Source organism: Xenopus laevis, chromosome 7L, assembly GCF_017654675.1.
Source record: "Xenopus laevis strain J_2021 chromosome 7L, Xenopus_laevis_v10.1, whole genome shotgun sequence".
NCBI lineage: Eukaryota > Metazoa > Chordata > Amphibia > Anura > Pipidae > Xenopus > Xenopus laevis.
Genome location: NC_054383.1, coordinates 28,258,966 through 28,280,002, shown reverse-complemented (window position 1 = coordinate 28,280,002; position 21,037 = coordinate 28,258,966). Strand labels below are relative to the sequence as shown.

Sequence of the window (21,037 nt, the reverse complement as noted above, 5' to 3'; positions counted from 1 at the left end):
GTCGGGCAGATATCGATCGGATGGGACTAAAAATCCCGTTGGATCATGGCCGCATCTGTTCGTTGATGTGGTCCCGCGATCCAACCGCCCGGTCCCGTTCATTAGGATCCAATTGTTGGGCCCTAGGGCCCACGATCGGATCAGCACGATATTGACCACCTCAAGGTGGGCATATCGGAGAGAGATCCGCTCGTTTGTCGACATCGCCAAACAAGCGTATCTCTCCGTGTATGGCCACCTTAAGCAGCTTATTGGCCCAATTATGGGGTCCTCTCAACAGCCTGCCCATTTAAAGGATAAGTAAACCTTTAAAATAAGTGCATGTAAAATTGATGAGGTTGCTATTCTAAGGACTTTTGTAATGTACATTCATTACTTATTTTATTTTTATTCCAAGATGTTAAGAAATACATGTGTTGTTAATATGAATGAATTTGGTGACAACAGCACCAACTGCTGGCCAGTTTCTGACCAGTCTGACCACCAAGTAGTCAACAAAGTTGTCAGGAGAAAGAAAGGGGCTGCTCTGATGTTCTTCTGCTTAGGAAATATTTGAGAAGTTTTTCTATTTTTTTTCCCTAAGCAGAAGAATATCAGAACAACCTCTTTGTTTCTCCTCACAACTTCCTTGACTACTTGGTGGTCAGAATGGTCAGAAAATGACCAGCAGGTGTAACAAAATTCATTTATATTAACAGTAAACGTATCCTTCAATATCTTGGTTTACTTTTCCTTTAAAATCTGATCAAGATTCTTCCAGATATCTATTGGGATGGTGTAAAAATAGACAAAGACAAGGGCCACACTGGTCCCTTGCCTGACAGGTCTCCACAGTATGGCCCCCAAGGGCCAACAATTGGATCAGCCCGATTTATTTCAGCGTGTGCATGTCCAGAGATCGGGTCACTTGATAAAATAAACAGATCTCGTTGGTGTATGACTGGGTGTACTGTAATGTTGTATCTTAACATACAAGACTTTTCTCACATTGGAAATGACACTTGAAAAGAAAATAGCTTCCCTGGAAGCCCTACCAAATGACTGCACCCAGCGAAAACTGTCATTTAGAATCATCCAACACTATAAAATAAAATGTATTATTTAATTACTATAATTAAATTACAAGGAAGTAACGTGCAAGTCATTTTGTGTGTCAGAGATCTGATATTAATTAAATTATAGAATTCTATGATACTGGGATTTCATTTAAGTTTTAATTATGTAATACCCATCGGAAGGTTTAAAAGCTCGTTCATGTGAAGTCATTACGGCAACCATCTTGAATTTCTGATTATTTGTGTCATGTCTGCACAGGAACTTGCTGGCTAACCCATTTAACTGCAACTGCCAACTTGCTTGGCTTGGGGATTGGCTGAGGAAGAGGAAGATAGTCACTGGAAATCCCCGCTGTCAAAACCCAGACTTCCTGAGACAGATTCCCCTGCAAGATGTGGCCTTCCCGGATTTCAGATGTGAAGATGGTACCTCATTATCCTATTATATTTGCTTAGTTCCCAAAGAGCCATTAGGATTCCACCAGGAAAACCAGAGATTTATGAAGTGTTGACTAATTCCAAAAAATATATATATTTTGAAAAGGCATGGTACACTGTTTAGTTGACTGAAATACACTCTAAATTGATTAACCTTCATCAGTGGTTTCCAGAAAATGGCATTTGCTTCCATAGCAGAGCCTAACTTAATGCCAGTTGGGTTACTTACCTTTCGGGAATCAGATACCCTGGGGCAGAGTACTGAGCGTGCATTTCAGCAAATTTCTCCATGTAAGCCATTAAAGGATAAGTAAACATTTAAAATAGGTGAATGTAAAATTGATGAGGGTGCTATTAATATCTACGGTAAGCAGTTTTGTAATTTACATCCATTATTTATTTATATTTTATTCAATGATATAGATACTATACTATAGATGTACTGTTAACAGGGTTGGACTGGCCTGGCGGGATACCAGGAAAAAAACCCGGTGGGTCCCGACCCTCATTGTCCCCCACTGGGCCAGACCCCTCTTCCAATGTTGCAAATGGCAGGAAAAAATTTTTGGTGATGCGCAGCACCGTCTGCGCATGCGCGCTACCATTGCTGCATGCACGCCGAGCGCACCTTCATTTGTGAAGGCGGAGTCAAGGTGGGCCCTGGGACTTTTAATATGAATTAATTTTTTTTTCAACAGCGCCACCTGCTGGTCAGTTTCCCACCAGTCTGACCACCAAGTAGTTGAGGAATTCGTCAGGAGAAAGAGGCTGCTCAAATGTTCTTCTGCTTAGGAAAGATTTGAGATAGGTTTCTAATTTTTTTCCTAAGCAGAAGAACATCCAAGCAGCTTCTTTCTCTCTCCTGACAAATTCCTTAAAGGGATACTGTCATGGGAAAAAAAAATTTTTCAAAATGAATCAGTTAATAATGCTGCTCCAGCAGAATTCTGCACTGAAATCAATTTCTCAAAAGAGCAAACAGATTTTTTTATATTTAATTTTGAAATCTGACATGGGGCTAGACATGTTGTCAATTTCCCAGCTGCCCCAAGTCATGTGACTTGTGCTCTGATAAACTTCAATCACTCTTTACTGCTGTACTGCAAGTTGGAGTGATATCACCCCCTCCCTTTCCCCCCCAGCAGCCAAACAAAAGAACAATGGGAAGGTAACCAGATAGCAGCTCCCTAACATAAGATAACAGCTGCCTGGTAGATCTAAGAACAACACTCAATAGTAAAAACCCATGTCCCACTGAGACTCCTTCAGTTACATTGAGAAGGAAAAACAGCAGCCTGCCAGAAAGCATTTCTCTCCTTGTGCAGGCACAAGTCACATGACCAGGGGCAGCTGGGAAATTGACAAAATGTCTTGCCCCATGTCAGAATTCAAAATTGAATATAAAAAAATCTGTTTGATCTTTTGAGAAATGGATTTCAGTGCAGAATTCTGCTGGAGTAGCACTATTAACTGATGTTTTCCGATGACAGTATCCCTTTAACTACTTGGTGTTCAGACTGGTGGGAAAGTGACCAGCAGGTGGCACTGTTGGAACAAAATTCATTCATATTAACAGTACATGTATCCCTTAATATCTTGGAATAAAAAAAAAATAAACAATGAATGTAAATGACAAAAGTGCTTAGAATAGCCCCCATCAATATTACATTCACTTATTTTAAAGATTTACTTATCCTTTAAGTCAGGAGGATGCATAGATACAAACTGCAACTGTTACTGAGGATGTTTAGTGACTTGCTTAGTGCAACTTGTTCTTCATAGAGTTCTACTATGCTGCTGAAATGGTGAAACTTCCTAAATGAATCATATTGACAATCATTCTTGTTTCTGTGGCAGGTCAGGAAGAATTGAGCTGTGCGCCGCAACCTCTTTGTCCTCAGGAATGCACCTGCCTGGACACTGTAGTACGATGCAGCAACAAGCACCTCTTGTCCCTGCCCAAGGGAATCCCAAAGAATGTCACAGAGCTGTGAGTAACTTTGTATATGTTCTGCACTGACGGCTCTTTAACAACTATGAAATAGAAGATCCCAAGCTCCACCTAAAGCTGGCCACACATTGCCAGGTCTACTTCTTTGGGAGGTTGCCAAATGCTTAATGAGTAGATCTTTATCAGATTTCTCCACCGACACAGTGGTCCAAATCAGTATGATATGATCATTTGGCCCAATAATCATCAGCATGCCAATGTGCGTCTCTTAAAGGAGAACTAAAACCTAAAAATGAATGTGGCTAAAAATGCCATATTTTATACACTGAACTTATTGAACCAGCCTAAAGTCTCAGCTTCTCAATAGCATCAATGATCCAGGACTTCAAACTTGTCACAGGGGGTCACCATCTTGGAAAGTGTCTGTGACACTCACATGCTCAGTGGGCTCTGAGCAGCTGTTGAGAAGCTAAGCTTAGGGGTCGTCACAAATTATCCAGCAGAAAATGAGGTTGGCCTGTAATATAAACTGATGCTACAGGGCTGATTATTAAATTCTGATGCTAATTGCACTGGTTTCTGTGCTGCCATGTAGTAATTATCTGTATTAATTATTAATCAGCCTTATATTGTGACATTTTTATTCTATGTGTACTGTATATTGTGAGTGGGTCCCTAAGCTCAGTAAGTGACCTGCATTTTAGCATGTAATCAAAGCAAAGGCTGGTGTAGGACTGTAGGATCTGGTGGCTGGGCACCAACATAGCATAGCAACCAGGCAGATAGACCGAAAGATTTATATGGAGATTTTGACTAAAAAGATTTCTGCTTAAAAATTAAACCTAAAAAATCCAGTCTCGGGATCAGTGGCATAACTAGAAACTTGTAGGCCTCACTGTCAGCCACGACCACAGGCCTTGTGTGTCCACTGCCATGGGTAGTCTGGAACATGACATGGGTAGTCTAGAACCTACCACGGGTAGTCTGGTAGGCTGAAACCAGGGCATTGAGTAGGGTCACAGTCTGCTCCCTGCTAGTTAAATCATTGCTGGGGAATAATCCCCATTCTGGTTGCTGGTATCAATGCCTCTGAAAGTCAGATACTATTTTTAATTACAGGCTGGAGAGAGGTAGAATAGAAATATAGCCCAAAAATTAAAATGAAGACCAATTGCAAATGCCTGACCAGTACCTGGCCTATCTCTATATTAATTAATTAAATAAGGGTAATTTTTTTGCTCAGTTACTGTGTTCTGCCTCACTAACTAGAAACCACTGTATAAGCCATTGACACTTGTGAAACAGTGCCCTCCTGTGGCTAAATGGACATAGAAATACATGATGTACTATAGTGAACTAAACATCCCCTAGATACGGGAGCAGAACAAAGCGTTTGTTGTATCTAAGCCCTTTAATACACCATTATGTCATTTCTGTTCCTGTTATTGATGAACCTATTTTGCCACCGCACACAAGAATCCCAGGCAGTGATCTGAGCTCGTTAAAATGAAGTCTAAAATAGTGAAATTGCTGCAATTTGGCCTCAAGAACATTCCCGCTATTTTATCCATCAGTACTCGCTGTGAGCCAACATTAACCTGCTAAAATACACTTAAACGATTTGTCTGCTGCTCTGGTATAAAACAAGAAAAAGGAATTATTCTGTATATACTGGATACTTTTTGTTTTACGTGAAAGGAAATATTTATTTTCCATTGAATTGCTAGTAAAGAATGACATTCGGATTTTATAAGTGTAAGTGAAAGCTGCCTTATGGCTTGATATGTGTGAAGCACAGAAGGGATGTGCTTACAGTTTGTTTCCTTGTATAAATATTAAGGGGGTTATTTATCAAAGGTCGAGTTTGTGAGGTTTTTTTCTACCTCGAATAAAAGAACAACTCGAATGTTTGCTTATTTATGATAAAACCTGATTGAAAGCAATCAAGGGGGGGCTTGAATACTTGAATTGATCAAGATATCAGTGAAAAAAACCTTAAATACCTCAAACTGAGTTTTCGAGCAAAAAACACCGTAAAAAACCTGAGAATCTCGAAGGCAAAAAACATCTTCAAATGGTTCAAGGGACCTCTGCCACTGACTTCTACATCACCACGACATGTTTTAGCCGGAGTATTTTCGGATTTGGCCTGTTAGCAGCTTTGAGTAGTAATGGCCGAATTTATTTGGCAGGTGCGGCTTCGCAGGAAAATTCCAGCGATTCGCCGCCGGCGAATTCATTTGCGAAACCGCCGTGAAAATTCCCCGGACGTTATCATCAAAAACAGACACCGGCGTCAAAAACGAGACGCTGGCATCGTTTCACAAATTTTTCACGGTTTCGCGAATTTCGTGGGAAATTCGCTAATTTTTCAGCGAGACGCTCCAAATTCGCCCATAACTAGCTTCGAGGTATAATAAATCTCAAAGAAATTCCGTTTTTTTATCCCAAATAATTAGAGTTTTTAGTTAAACAGCCCTCGAAAAAACTAAAATTTTTCGGCAAAACACAACTTGATCTTTAAAAAATAAACTGCTAAATGTGATTTCATAAAAAACTATAACTTATGGTATGGTGCAGTCTAATGCTGAGAAACCAGACAGAATGTCAGCCATTGAGGCCCCAGGGCGAGTCTACTGGTGCCCCTCCAGGGGCCCAAACTTTTGCTTTGTTTTTATCATTTTAGGCTACCTATTGGTTTCAGAAGATGAAGCAATAATCATGAGTTGCACTATTTACATTACACTTCCTGCAGTATAGCCCTTTGTTCATAGGGCTATGAAAAATCTATAGTTGCGATTTCAGGGAAACAGGAAGTTACTCCATGTTTTTAATTTTCTAGTTCTTTGCAAGGTAGAAAATGAGATTACTAATGATCAGGTAAACCCTCTCCATAACACACTAAGGGGCCGATTCACTAACTTCGAGTGAAGGATTCGAAGTAAAAAAACTTTTTGGGCTACTTCGACCATCGAATGGGCTACTTCAACCTTTGACTACGACTTCGAATCGAAGGATTCAAAGTAAAAATCGTTCGACTATTCGACCATTCGATAGTCGAAGTACTGTCTCTTTAAAAAAAACTTCGACCCCCTAGTTCGCCATCTAAAAGCTCCCGAAGTCAATGTTAGCTTATGGGGAAGGTCCCCATAGGCTTGCCTAACTTTTTTTGATCGAAGGATATTCCTTCGATCGTTGGATTTAAATCCTTTGAATCGTTCGATAATCCTTCGATCGTTCGATCGTACTATATGCGCTAAATCTTTCGACTTCGATATTCGAAGTCGAAGGATTTCAATTCCCAGTCGAATATCGAGGGTTAATTAACCCTCGATATTTGACTGTCGAAGTAAAATCCTTCGACTTCGAATATCGAAGTAGAAGGATTTAGCGCTATTCGTTCGATCAAATGATTCGAAGGATTTTAATCCATCGATCGATCGATTTTCCTTCGATCAGAAATTGACTAGAAAGCCTATGGGGACCTTCCCCATAGGCTAACATTGATGCTCGGTAGGTTTTAGGTGGCGAAGTAGGTGGTCGAAGTTTTTTTAAAGAGACAGTACTTCAAATATCGAATGGTCTAATAGTCGAACAATTTTTAGTTTGAATCGTTCGATTCAAAGTCGTAGTCGAAGGTCGAAGTAGCCATTTCGATGGTCGAGGTAGCTAAAACAATACTTCGAAATTCGAAGTATTTTTTATTCTATTCCTTCACTCGAGCTAAGTAAATGTGCCCCTAAATGTTCACAACAAAGGGTAAAGTGGAGGAGGTTGTTTGTACAGAGCGCAATATCGCTATTGAAATTAACTCAGCTCAGTACAAGAGAGGCAGTAAGTATGAAAGCAAGATAATGAACTGTTAATGATTTATAACTAATGATCAATAATAAATGATGCTTTTTTTTAATTAAAAGAATAGGAAGCATGCATTTTTAGCATGTTATATTTATTTTGCTGGCTGATGTTGAAAAATTGTATATAGGTATATGCGGCCCCATTAACCTGTGCCAGGGTATAGAATATTTTACATACATGCGGTGAATGCATTTTTTTTAACGTTGAATCTCCCATTACGGTGTAGCTATATTTCTTATGCATAGGATACAGTTTTCCTGAGCAAATATTTAATATAAAGCAGAGGCAAGTGATAGGAGAATTGCCTCAGATCAAATCATTTCAGCACTTGCATGAGAAAATAAGAATGAATATTGATTTTACTGATATTAGCTGGCAGCAATGAGACCAGCAATGAGAATGAGTGTGGCCAGAATTCCTTCAGCAAGACCTGACTCTCTGCGGGTTTCTCTTGCAGTTACCTGGATGGGAATCAGTTTACTATGGTACCAGGACAACTCTCCAGTTTCAAATATCTACAGCTGGTGTAAGTATAGATCAGTGCAATCGGTTGTGTTTCTCCCTCATCTTCTCGTAGGGCTCCTTATGCTTCCTCGCAGATCCTAAACCAACGTGCCTCCTCTTCTAATGCGCTGATCCTAAATATATACTGAAGACGCCGGATGTGGTGGTCTTTTTGTATTTCTAAAATAAAGAATGAATTTATTATAGTATTACAGGCATGACATCCGTTATGTGGGAAGCTGTTATCCAGAAAGTTCTGAATTACAGAAAGGCCATCTCCCATAGACTCCATTTTATCCAAATAATTGACATTTTTTAAAATGATTTCCTTTTTCTCTGTAATAATAAAACAGTAGCTTGTACTTAATCCCAGTTAAGATATAATTAATTATTGGAAGCCTATTGGGTTTATTTAACGTTTACATGATTTCTAGTAGACTTACGGTATGAAGATCCAGATTACAGAAAGATCTGTTATCTGGAAAACCCCAGCTACCCAGCATTTTCGATAACATACCTGGAAAGGAAATCATTTTTAAAAATTTGGATTACTTGGATAAAATGGAGTCTATGGGCCTTTCAGTAATTCGGAGATTTTTGGATAATGGGTTTGCAGATAACTGATCCCATACCTGTAACATAAAGTGTGAGTGTCCTCTCTCAGAGCCACCATGTCTCCTCTCCCATTTACTGGCAGGGAAAGTTGCATACACCCCTATCACTTTCAGTCTTTGATAGAAAGAGGATGAAGTGCCTTTAAAATATTTTTTAAAAATGTCAATTTATTGCACAATGTAAGTACATGCACATTCCTGTTCAAAGAACTTTCCCCTCGGAGGTCACAGGCCAATACTTTCTTTTCCATCCCTAAAAATCCCTTTTCTATCCTTTCTATCTCGTTTTACAGTCTATTTACAGACTTTTTGCGCACAATACAGAATTTGAATAAAAAGAGCCTTTAGAAAGGGAAGAATGAAAGACTTTGCATGCCTTGGATGCACAAAGCACCAGGTCTCACTTTATAGTTCTTGCCATTCTTCAGGAATTCTAGACATTTCCCATAGTGCCAGACATTAGGTGGCCTCAGCCCATCTTATCTGTAACCTGCTTCTTCCTCATTCAGACTTTACCTGGTAAGAACCACTTCCCTTTCTTTTCCTCTTTTGAAAACACCTGCTTTTCAGCTCCAAAACCTTTCTTCTATGTGTCCTTCTAAGTAAATAATAATATCCTAGCCTTCACCTTTAAAGATGTGCCCTATTTAATGTATATTCTGCCTCCTACCTCCTACTATTTACAACATTAAATGGTAACTTCTTCATTTTTATTATCTTTTTCACTTACACAGTGTTTAACTGTTTTCTATCATACATCTTGGTTTGATTTATTATTTTGAAGGGCTTACATGTAATAAACAGAGGCTTCCATATCAATAAATTAAAGGAAAGTTGACTTGCAAGGGCATATTATGGTACATACAGTATGTGCCTTGTTCTCTAGTACCACATGCAGAGAGTGCCTAATACAGGGGTCCCCAACCACCGAGCTGCGGACAGTCCTGAACTGGGCCGCCACACAATGAATGTGGTGCGCTGAATTTGACACTGGTGCACACCGTTTGACGCCGGCGCGCCCAAATTGGACACTGACCCCTCCGGCCCCCTCCGACAACCTCCCTGACCCCTCCCGACCCAAACCCCTCCCACCCATCCCCGATCCCCTCCGACCCCCCCCCCAACCCCTCCCTGACCCCCTCCCACCCCCCGGTCCTTTGGCTTTTTTTTGGTCCCCGGGCCAAAAAAGGTTGGGAACCCCTGGCCTAATAGCACCATTAGCCATATCTGTTATTAAGTACTCCTGGGACTCCCCTGACAACCTTTTGCTTGGAGTATCCACTCATCTTGCTCTCATCTCTAGATGTTTAAAGAGAATATTGCTCTTCCTTCTCATGAGGATATTAATGTGGAAATGGCATACAATTTAATGAGGCCTATAGGTTCTACTGTGCAGCTTGTATAGATGTTATTAGAGGTGAGCAAGGCCAGACTGTTCTTCACTAATGATTCCAATCTGCTGTCTTTTTACAGTGATCTAAGCAACAACAAAATCAGCTCCCTGAGTAACTCCTCCTTTACCAACATGAGCCAACTCACCACACTGTAAGTGGCCATACTGTGATATAAATACATCTATAGAAGGGCAGGAGGGTTAGGAAGCAGTATGGAACCTGCTGGTAATATAATGAGTTGGGAATGTATAACCTGCATCTGATGATGAACCTCTTGCAACTGGGATACTTTAGAATATCAGATAAAATACATTTATAGAAGGGGTGGAGGGTTAGGAAGCAGTATGGAGCCTACTGGTAATATAATAATTTGGGAATGCATAACCTGCATCTGCTAATGAACCTTTTGCAATGTACAACTGACACATCTCTGCTCACTATTGGAATTTTGGCTCCATAACCTATGTTCTGATTTAATAGGAAACTGGATTTCCTTCACTGGGACTGAGATGGTTTAGTCAAGTACTAGTGCTAGAAATCTAAACCAAAATGTGTTTTTTACCATCTGAAACCATTCTTCAGGCCAGGAGCAATGTTACCTACAACCAGCAGTCTCAGCTCTGTTAAATTTGCTAGACTATATGTCTATTTTGATACATGTTCTGCAATATGTTGTATTAAAGATGTGACATTCATTACATTAATAACAAATATGACGAGGAATTTGCCCTGACTTGACAAAGTGTGATGCGATCATTCCCTTTATCCCTGTAGGATCCTAAGTTATAATTCCTTGCGGTGCATACCTCCTTTGGCTTTTGAGGGTCTTCGCTCCTTAAGATTGCTGTAAGTATAGAACTGTGCTTGTCATGAAATGCTTGCATGCTGTAGCTCAGACATGTTAAAGCTATGGCTGCCCTTCAGAAGAAGTGGGGCATAGCAGCTTTGGATCATGCAGGAGGTGTCAACCAGAGAAGAGCTGGTTTCTATATTTCTGATACATTTTCTAGGTCTGTCCATGGGAATGATATCTCCAGCCTTCCAGAAGGGATCTTTTCTGATGTCACCTCTCTTTCCCATCTGTAAGTATTGTTCTTATATATACATATATAAATATACAGAGACATAGAATATCTCTCTATGTATTTTACAAGGATCTTAAAAATACCCAGCATACTGATTGGCTTAAAGCTTCACCAACTGAGTATGTTTTTGTCCCATTCAGGGGATCACGAGTTGCAGAACAGTGCAAAATGGAAGCTAAACTGTAAAATGGCCATAAATAACATTTTGAGATCTATAATTCCAACTGTCTGTATTTCTAAAACAGATAGAGCCCACTGACCCATACTTCTTTTTTCAGAATGTTACACTATATGGCCAAAAGTATGTGAACACCTGCCTGCCCAAAATCTCATTAAAAAACCAATGGTTGGTTTTAATATGAAGTTGATTCTCTCTTTCCTCCTAAAACATTAGCCTCTATTTTTCTGGGAAGGCTTTTTTCACTGGATGTTGTAACACCATTAGTGCGATTTAATGCCATTTATATGTAAGATGTTGGGTGATCAACCCTAGTTTGCATCAGCATTCCAGTTCATCCATTCCAATTTGTTAAGGTCATGACTCAATATAGGGCAAGTTCTTCCATCTCTGCAGAACCATCTTGTACAGACCTTAGTTATTATCCTACTGAAACAGGAAAGGACCTTTCTTAAACTGGTGCCACAAAGTAGGAAGCGTGGAACGATCAAGAATGTCATTGTATGAAGAAGTGGTACCTATAGCTTAAGTAGCCAATTCCAGTAACAGAAGGGATGTCCACATACATTTGGTCATAGAGTGTATGTTACCTGCTGTTTTTGAATTGTCCCAGAAAACCTGCATCCAAGACTAATTAGATCCTCCTGTGTTTTTAGAGCTATTGGTGCCAACCCATTGTATTGTGATTGTAACTTACGGTGGCTGTCAAACTGGGTGAAAACCGGTTACAAGGAGCCTGGCATTGCTCGCTGTACAGGACCTCCGGAGATGGATGGAAAACTGCTTCTCACAACTCCTGCCAAAAAGTTTGAATGCAATGGTAATACTGCCAAGCAGTGTCTGTAGTGATTGGAACGGTCTCTTGCTAACTTACTGTCATTCCAGTTAAAATGATTGTCGGCCTTTGTTTTTAGGTACACAAATTGTTTTGCTCAGCTATGGCCCATTGTGGCATGAAAACACAAACCAAACATACTTAAATAGAGCTTTGAAGGTTACCATCCAGCCAGAAAGTGTGACTTCAACAAGTCTATTGTTTGTGTAATTCTCCTTGAATTAGGCCTACCCTACATTCAAGAAGACTCGCTGTCGTCTTTTAAGACTTGTCTTCTCTATGAGTCACGGCTCTCATATACTGCTACATCATACTCAACAATAAACGTTCTTTTCAGAGGTGTTTAGTACACGTATAGGATATGTTATCCGGGAACCTGCTATCCAGAAAGCTTTAAATTAAGGAAAGGCCAGCTCCCATAGACTCCATTTTATCCAAATAATCCAAATTTTTAAAAATGGTCTCCTTTTTCTATGTAATAATAAAACAGTAGCTTGTACTTGATCCCAACTAAGATATCCTTATTGGAAGCAAAACCAGCCTATTGTGTATGTAAGAAGAACCCTCAACATATACCAAAATTTGATAACATCCATTGCTGGGTATATTTAGCCAAGAGTGAAAATAGTGGGGAACTCACTAGCACCCTGTTTACTTGTACAGGTACGGGATCCATTATCTGGAAACCCGTTATCCAGATAGCTCTGAATTACGGAAAGGCCTTTTCCCATAGACTCCAAAAAATCCAAATTTGAACAGAGATACTGTTCTGTTGTCAGAAATATCCTGAGAATTGTCAGGCCTTAGTTGCCTGGAAATGGCCACAGATTCTTAGTTTTTGGATAATGGAAGTAAACATCTTATGAGAATGCAGACCTCCATGTTGTCTTCTGTGAGCCATAACCCCCACCACTCCATGGGTAACAGTAGGAAGTGATTGTCAATTATTTCTACACTTTTATTTCGAGGGTTTTCCTCAAGGATAACCAATCAAATTGTCCTTTGTGCCATTGCCCTTTGTGCCCCTTTACTAACAGCATGGCCACATTTTAGAACACATTTCGTTTTTACATCTTCAGGGTTTGCATACAAACTGACTTTTGTTGCACATAATTAATACTCTTTCTTCCCCCTCTTGCTCCATGCACTAAATAAATTCTTCCATCTGTCCCTCAGTGCTTTGTACTTGTAGCAAAAGCCTTTGTTTTTCTCTGACCTTCTAGAAACGGTTTTACTGACACATTATTTATGCTGTTTCTGCGGGTCAAAGAGCCAGCATCCTGATTTACTACTAGTAATCTATATAGTTTTATTGCTCTGGCAGGGGACATTTCCAATCACACATTATGGAAATAGCTTTCTCTAAATCTTCCCGCACCTGCTCGGATAGGTCCAAGTTTCATGATATCTTCACTGTGTCCCGACTGTGCCTTCTGCTCATGCAGGTCTCTGCGGTTATTTTCTCTTTCGGTTATTATTGCATAATTAATCACATAGAACCGCACTCCAAATTTTAGTGAATCAAGTCACCTTTATTTGCATGAAACCTTGGGGCAAATTTACTTAAGGTCGAATATCGAGAGTTAATTAACCCTCGATATTCGACTGCCGAATTGAAATCCTTCGACTTCGAATATCGTTAGATCGAACGATTAAATCCTTCGAAACGTTCGATTCGAAGGATTTTAATCCATCAATCGAACGATTTTTCTTCGACCAAAAAAAGATAGCAAAGCCTATGGGGACCTTCCCCATAGGCTAACATTGACTTCGGTAGGTTTTAGGTGGCGAACTAGGGGGTCAAAGTTTTTTTTTTAAAGAGGCAGTACTTCGACTATGGAATGGTCAAATAGTCGAACGATTTTTAGTTCGAATCTTTGGATTCGAAGTCGTAGTCGAAGGTCGAAGTAGCCCATTCGATGGTCAAAGCAGCCAAAAAAAACATTCGAAATTCAAAGTTTTTTTTCCTCTATTCCTTCACTCGAGCTAAGTAAATGGGCCACCTTTTGTCCAAAGGGGGGCCGAAACGTTGGACCCAAAGATTCATGCAAATAAAGGTGACTTGATTCTCTAAAATTTGGAGTGCGATTCTATGTGATTAATTATGCAATAAAGATTTTGAACCTGCACCCACAAGAATACACAAAATCCGGATTAGAGCATGGCTGCCCTTGAACATATATATATATATTCATCAAGTTTTTATATATATATTTATTTATCAAGGTTTACCATTTCTTTTAGGACCCCCAGGCTTGAATATTCTGGCCAAATGCAACCCCTGTCTCTCAGATCCTTGTAAAAACCAAGGTACCTGTCAAGATGATGCTGTGGAGTACTACAAGTGCATTTGTCCTATTGCTTTCAAGGTAAGTCTCCAGTATTGTTTTCATGTGTGGGTATTTAATTTAAAGCTTTTGACAAGGACCTGGCCTAGATGGCCCCTTGACCCTCTAGGTATATAGTGTCCAACAATAACCACATAATTGTTTTGTAATCCAGTATCATACGACTAATGGAAAAATCTCCCTCAGAGGAAAAAAAATATAAAAAGCTTAGAGGGTTATTAATCAAAATTTGAAAATATCTCATTATTTTCTGAAATCTTCTCCGACCAAATCCGCACTGGTTATTTCCCCTTATTTATCAATACATTTTTCCAAAAATGTCCTGTGCGGGGAAAAAAAAGTCGAAAAAATCATGAAAAAATTTGAATCCTACGAATTTTTGGGATTTTCCGAAAAAGCACAAAATCTTTGGATTATCGCACGAAAACCAGAGCAGATCAGGATATCTTTAGGACTTCTCCCATTCACTTATATACATCTTCGGCAGGTCTGAGATGCCGGATTTTTGGATTCAGACATTTTCCATCCATAGGGTACAATAAATCCCGAAAATTCACGGTTTTTTTCCACTAAAAATGCTGATTTTTATGTATAAAAAAAAAATTTTTGGCATTCGGACTTTAATAAATAACCCCCTTAGAGTGCATTATATCACTGCCCAGTTTGTGGAATTTAGGCCTATAAGCTGTGCAAGCTACTATGAGCCTTCCCATGACATCCCACTGGAGGCTTTCCCAATTCCTGACCCCATGTCTCCTCTTCCCTTGAAGTGTCATGGCTGATAACCAAAGTCACCTTTGACTCCAGTATTCTCATAAGTAAACAAATGCCTTGCCTTCGTAGAATAGTATCATTTTCAATCAGAAAAGTAATGAATGCGGCTTCATTTAAGCGCTGTGGCAGGATACATAATTAAAAGATCAACATTGTGATATTTCCCATATTGAAGCCAATTAACAGACTCCTTTGTTATGCTTATTTGGTGAGCACTGACAAACTGCTTAATCACAAATGCTAATAATTTTCTTCCGAGAGCAGAATTGTAGCATAGAACAGAAGTCTCGGATCCAGGGCATGTCAGGCAGTGACAAGAAATGGATTGTAGGATTTTCCATTAATGCTGTCTATGTAAGTGCAGCTTTCAGAATAGAGTTCAGTAGTCGTGCACTGCACTTAATGGGGAATTTGCCATGTTACTTACCGAGACTAAGGGCTCTTTTTATGCAGTGGTGGCACTGAGAAGCAGAATGTCAGGATCTGTCTTTAACCCAGAGGTTTTTTTTGTGGAATAAAAGAGTTCTTGATATTAAACAAGATATTGATATTAAACAAGCTAATCATCTCTTTCTCCTATAGCATTAGCAGTAGTGTTATTATTAGCTTTCATGATTCGGCATGATTTTAGCTGTACAAACAAAGTACAGACATGTTAACACTTTTTTCTATTTATTTATCCTATATTTATATAAACAGAAAAGGAAACATCTTAAGTCTTATGTAGTTGAAAGCGTCTCCTTTCTGCATTTATCAATGGTAGCTTCCATATCATTTGCCTCATTGTGATATAGGACAACAATAGGAAAAGCACCGTCTTTATAATGGCGCTGATGCTGTTGCAATGTATGGAGAGTGCCTCTGAATAGTAAGCATTATGGCTACTCCCGCTACTGTTCTGTGCAGGTATCAGAGGGGAAATTCTGTTTGTAGTTTCTCATTATTTACCCTTAAAGGAGAAGGAAAGTCATCAACCAGATTGACTTACCTGAAACCCCGGGCCGGTGCTCCTATCAGCAGAAAACTGCACTGGTAAGTAAATACATTCACTTGGGGTGCCTAACATTTGGCACCCCCAAGTGGTTAACAACTTTCCTTCTCCTTTAAATGTTTAGTTTCATTATTTACCAACTCCTTTGTTAAGGGAAGTTACACAAACTGAAGAATTTTGCAGGGATATGAAATTTAGGCCACTCTAACATCTGTATTTTGCCATATGAATATTTTTGTGTCCATATATAAACTGCTGCATGCCATGGTCTCCCTATATATAATATTACATTGCACTATTTTCTGTGTTTGCTCAGGGCAAAAATTGTGAAATCTCCCTGAACGCGTGTTCCAGTAACCCCTGTGAGAATCAGGGCCTGTGTCTTTCCAAAGAAGAAGGAAGTGGATTTATGTAAGTAAATAGCAACTGTGGGTAGAACAGGTTTTTCTTAAAGGGGAACTCCGGCTTCCAAACCAAAATTTGATAAAGAGGCCCACATAACACAGAAAGCCCTAATATATCCATCACCGTTACTGGTTTCTTCAAAAAGTATGAATAAATGCCATTTTCTATGCTGAAATCCAGCTGTTTACCAGTTTCTTCAAAAAGTATGAATAAATGCCATTTTCTATGCTGAAATCCAGCTGTTTACCAGTTTCTTCAAAAAGTATGAATAAACGCCATTTTCTATGCTGAAATCCAGCTGTTTAACAGCTCACAGGCAGCATGCAGGAACTACATAACCCAAAATGCATTACACTGTGATGTTCCTTTCTTTATTGAAATCACGTGTGCAGGGAATTGTGGGGTTTGGAGAATGCAGGTGGAGGACAGATGGCTGTTGATACAAAGTAACAGTAGTCAGCCAGCTCAGCAAAGTAGTCAGAGAGATCAGCAGGAGAGCAGGGGGCTAGGTTTAGGGAACTGTTCCAAACCTTTAAAAATCATAAAAAAGTCAGCATATATTTTAAATGATGTATATTGAAATTAGGTTTTCTTTTCAAAAAGCATAAGTCAGAGGAGTCCAAACTTTTTGCAACGAGGGTCAGATTTGGTGAGGTGAAAACGTGTGGGGGCCAACCATTCAGCCTGACATTCTTTGAACCATTAACATCATTTAACACATTTAAACAAGGAATTGCGTAGCCACATCAGTAATATTTGGGCAATTTAGTGAAATGATCTGCCACTTGGTCTATACTGCTGCCTGTGTGCTGAAGGTGTTCGCAATAGACACATACTGGCACGTAGTGATGGCTGTTCTCGCATACTTCTTTAGTTTACTGTACAGGCACGTCAGTACGTCTATTGACACCTTCAGCCCTAAAGAATTGTGCACATCACTACGTGCCAGTACGTGTACGTCCCGTGCCAGGGCCCGCCCCTCTCTATTTAAGTTGCTGGTCTATTGCGAACACCTTCAGCACACAGGCAGCATTATAGACCAAGTAGCAGATCATTTCACTAATTTGCCCAAATATTACTTCTACAGCTATGCGATTCCTGATCACACTATGCTGGCGGGCCGCATTATTATTAATTTCATGATGGAGGCTGAGAGCCAGTGTAAATTTGAAAACGGGCCGCAATTGGCCCCTGGGCCTGACTTTGGACATGCCTGGCATAAATTATGTTTTTGTGGATTTGCCCTTTAATGAACAATGACTTCTAAGGGAAAATATACGCAATAAAGGCACAAATGGGTGTATTCTCTGCAAGCGTATCTCAGCTGTTGCGCTGTCATTTCTGATTCAAGTGAATGGAAGGCGGCAGTAGAACATTTGGGCACCAGCTGTGCCATAGCTCTTGTTTAGTTTAATAGTTTAAACTTTAATTCCATCTACTTCTCTGGAAGTATCTTATCACATGCTTTTTTTCTCTGTATATTTGCTTTTATATAAAACTATAAGGTGTCATAGACGGGCTGATCATCAAGGTATCCAACCAAAGGAACGATTGAGAATGATTGGCCTTGACTATGATCGGGAGCATATTCCTTTGAGTTCAAGAACTTTGGGATGGTCCAGTTATTGAAGGGACACTATAAGGGTAAGGGAACACACTAAGATTTGGGAGTTTTAGTCGCCCAGTGACAAATCGGCTCTTCTTCGTGCGACTAATCTCCGCGAAAAGCCTTCCCGCCGGCTAGAATCGAAATCGCTAGTGGGATAGCACTTGGAGGACTTTGTTTTCTGAAGTTGTCTGAGGTTTCTGTTGCCTTACGATGAAACATTCTGGCAACTTAAGAAAATTAAGCGATCCGAGTGCCATCCCGCCGGCGATTTCGATTCTAGCCGGCGGGAAGGCAGTTTGTCAGATTAAATCTCCCTGTATTTTAGTGTGTGCCCTTAACCTAAGGGTTGCTAAATCTAACCACACTTCACACTTCTTCTTCTGCAGCTTGTTCTGCCAACCTGATGTTTCTCTATATATAGTATATTGCTTACCAGCTTTTGAGGGATTTTAGGTACTAGTGCTCAGAGAAGGCACGTATAAAACATAAGACAATACTTTATTCACCAGTGCACCTGGAATCTTTACAGCACAGTCATAACCTGGTTTGGTAGAGCTTGTGGTATAACTGTTTAATTCCAAGCCCTCTGATCCTGCCTGTCCATCATGTAAAACCAAGGGCATTAATATGAAATTGGTCCTTTTTTGGCCGCTTAAAATTCTCTACTCTTGGAACATTATTTGTGGCATTTGCTTTCATTCCTAGGCAACAGGTTGGGCACTGATTTAGGGGATCAGGTCTAGCTCACATTGGCATTCCAATACATTCTATAGGTGTTCAGTTGGGTTGAGATCAAGGCTTTATGGAGGCCAGTCAAGTTCTTCCACTCCCATATTAGCAAACCTATTAGGTATGGACCTTGCTTTGTGCATTGGGGCATTATTGTGCTGACGCTGGAAAGTGATTCCCCCTGACTGCAAAGTAGGAAATGTTTACGCCAAGCCTCACCATAACTGGTCTTCAGGCAGGTCTTCCAGCAATATCTAGAGGACCAAGTAAACAATTTACCCCCAATCTCTTTGTAACTTGTCTTCACGCTTGATTCACCAAATAATTGCTTAGGGCTCTGTGGCGGTGATACTCCACGGAATCCCCCCCCCCAGATATTCCGGGCACACACTAAAATTCATAAATATCAGGTTTGCTTGGGTTATTCCTCTAATTTACAGCTTTTTTTCGATTCCTGGTTTTCCTTTTCAGCATTAATTCTGCTAATATTTTTAGACTGATAATGTATTTGTAAGGAATGGAAGCAGAGTGGAGGTTATTTGGCCTATTGTCACCGACAGGAATACTAGAGATAAAAACAGGCTGTCAGTTTACTGGAAAGCCCAACCACTAAATATGAAATCCTAGCATAATCCTTGTGCATAAGCATGTTATATTAATTTTAATGCCCTTTTGTGAAAATAGAGAGTATTTTTAATGGAGTAAGTGTGCTAGAAAGCATATTAATGCTTATTTGATTCAAGTTTAAAGTGTACTTTAATCTCAAAATGCAGAATTATGTAGACGGTGATAGTCTAAAGAACTTTGCAGTTGATCAGTTTATGTTTTTTTGCTGTCTGCCCTGGTTTCTAGGGTCATGTGCTCTAGTGGGGGTGTCTACGTGCCTCCTCCTCCCCTTATAAATACAGCAATGCCAAATGCAGTCAGTACTGTATTCAAGGAGCACACGCAAGTGTCCGGCCTCCATATTGGAACAAAGACACCTGCAGCACTTTAGAAAAGGCAAGGTGGACTGTATATGATGAATAAACATGGCAGTTTGCACTTGTTTTCTGCACTGTGTACCCTGCCCTGCATAAATGACTATTACTTCACAGATGATAGAAAAACTGGACCAACATAATCAGAGTGGTGCAGATAAAAAAGTTGTTTATTTAAAGAAAATACATCTAAAAAAAAAAAAAAAAGCCTTATGCGTTTCATGCCAAAAAAAAGGGCACTTAGTCCACCATCTGAGAATTTAGTTCAGGATTTGGAATTTTTAAAATATATGCTACATAAATGACCCCTGTAATGTGTAATTACTTAGAAGTTACCTAGAAACTACCCCCCCTTAAATCTTTCCTTTGATGCAAGAGATGCTATCTAAAAAGCACTGTGCTGATTGGCCTCCATTTTTTCATCTCTGATGCTGATTGGCTCAACTTTCTCATCTCAGCACATTCGCAAATATTTTGTTTGCAGGTGAATTTAAAATAGATTATTTCAGACTTCTTGGCTGAGGCTGAAATTATTTTCTGAGTTTCTATGGTAACATTTAAACTTACAGTAATTTACAGTTGAGAAAATTCTAAACGCTGCAGCCTTCTGAAGCACCGGTGCGGCTGAGAAAACATAAACCTCCTTCTTAACCTCATTCTGACGCCTCTAAAACAGATATTAAATATAGGCTGAAAATAATGAATTTAATGAGGCAAAGCAGATCAAGTTCCAATCTGATTCATTAGAATGTGCCTGCTGCTGGCTCTTATAAAGAGGCGCGTTCATTAATTTCTTTTAACAATGTGATAAAATATTATATTACTGCACTGAAATTAAATAAAGGAGGGGTTGACAGTGATGCTAACACAGTTACGTTTTCCCAAAAGGGAATGGGCGACCCAGAGGCACTATGTTTTTTTGCTTATTGCTTGAGTCCATGGAGTGTTCCATTTTGAACCCACTTCCAAATTTGGCGAGTCCTAGGTATGCTTGTTGTTTATTATACATGGCCAAATCTGTGCTTCCAGTGTTTTGGCATCAATATACCAATCTAAGTAAGAGGTATTATTCTTTTAATAACCCCAGACACTTTGTAAGCGCCATAATTCCTTTCATTCAGCCTCTTTCCATTCTATTCAACCCTGTAAGACTATTTACGCTCAGTCAATTAGAACATCTGTCTTACACATTTCATGTCTGAAGAATTGTTACATATAGTGTAAAGATCCAGAATTTTAAAGCTTCCAGGATTTTAACAAAACAGACAGAGTCTGGGGGGCCCTAAAAT

General features: G+C 39.7%; 1 protein-coding gene across 1 annotated transcript in view; it reads left to right on the top strand.

Moving 5' to 3' along the window:
- Nucleotides 1–21,037, top strand: part of LOC108695757 (slit homolog 1 protein) — a 242,367-nt gene that overhangs the window by 199,299 nt on the left and 22,031 nt on the right. Inside the window, exons 20-28 of the mRNA XM_041568709.1 lie at nucleotides 1,315–1,481; nucleotides 3,351–3,483; nucleotides 7,760–7,828; nucleotides 9,894–9,965; nucleotides 10,589–10,660; nucleotides 10,825–10,896; nucleotides 11,734–11,897; nucleotides 14,157–14,281; nucleotides 16,342–16,436. Of these exons, the coding sequence (XP_041424643.1) occupies nucleotides 1,315–1,481; nucleotides 3,351–3,483; nucleotides 7,760–7,828; nucleotides 9,894–9,965; nucleotides 10,589–10,660; nucleotides 10,825–10,896; nucleotides 11,734–11,897; nucleotides 14,157–14,281; nucleotides 16,342–16,436 (969 nt within the window). The remainder of the gene's footprint in view (nucleotides 1–1,314; nucleotides 1,482–3,350; nucleotides 3,484–7,759; nucleotides 7,829–9,893; nucleotides 9,966–10,588; nucleotides 10,661–10,824; nucleotides 10,897–11,733; nucleotides 11,898–14,156; nucleotides 14,282–16,341; nucleotides 16,437–21,037) is intronic.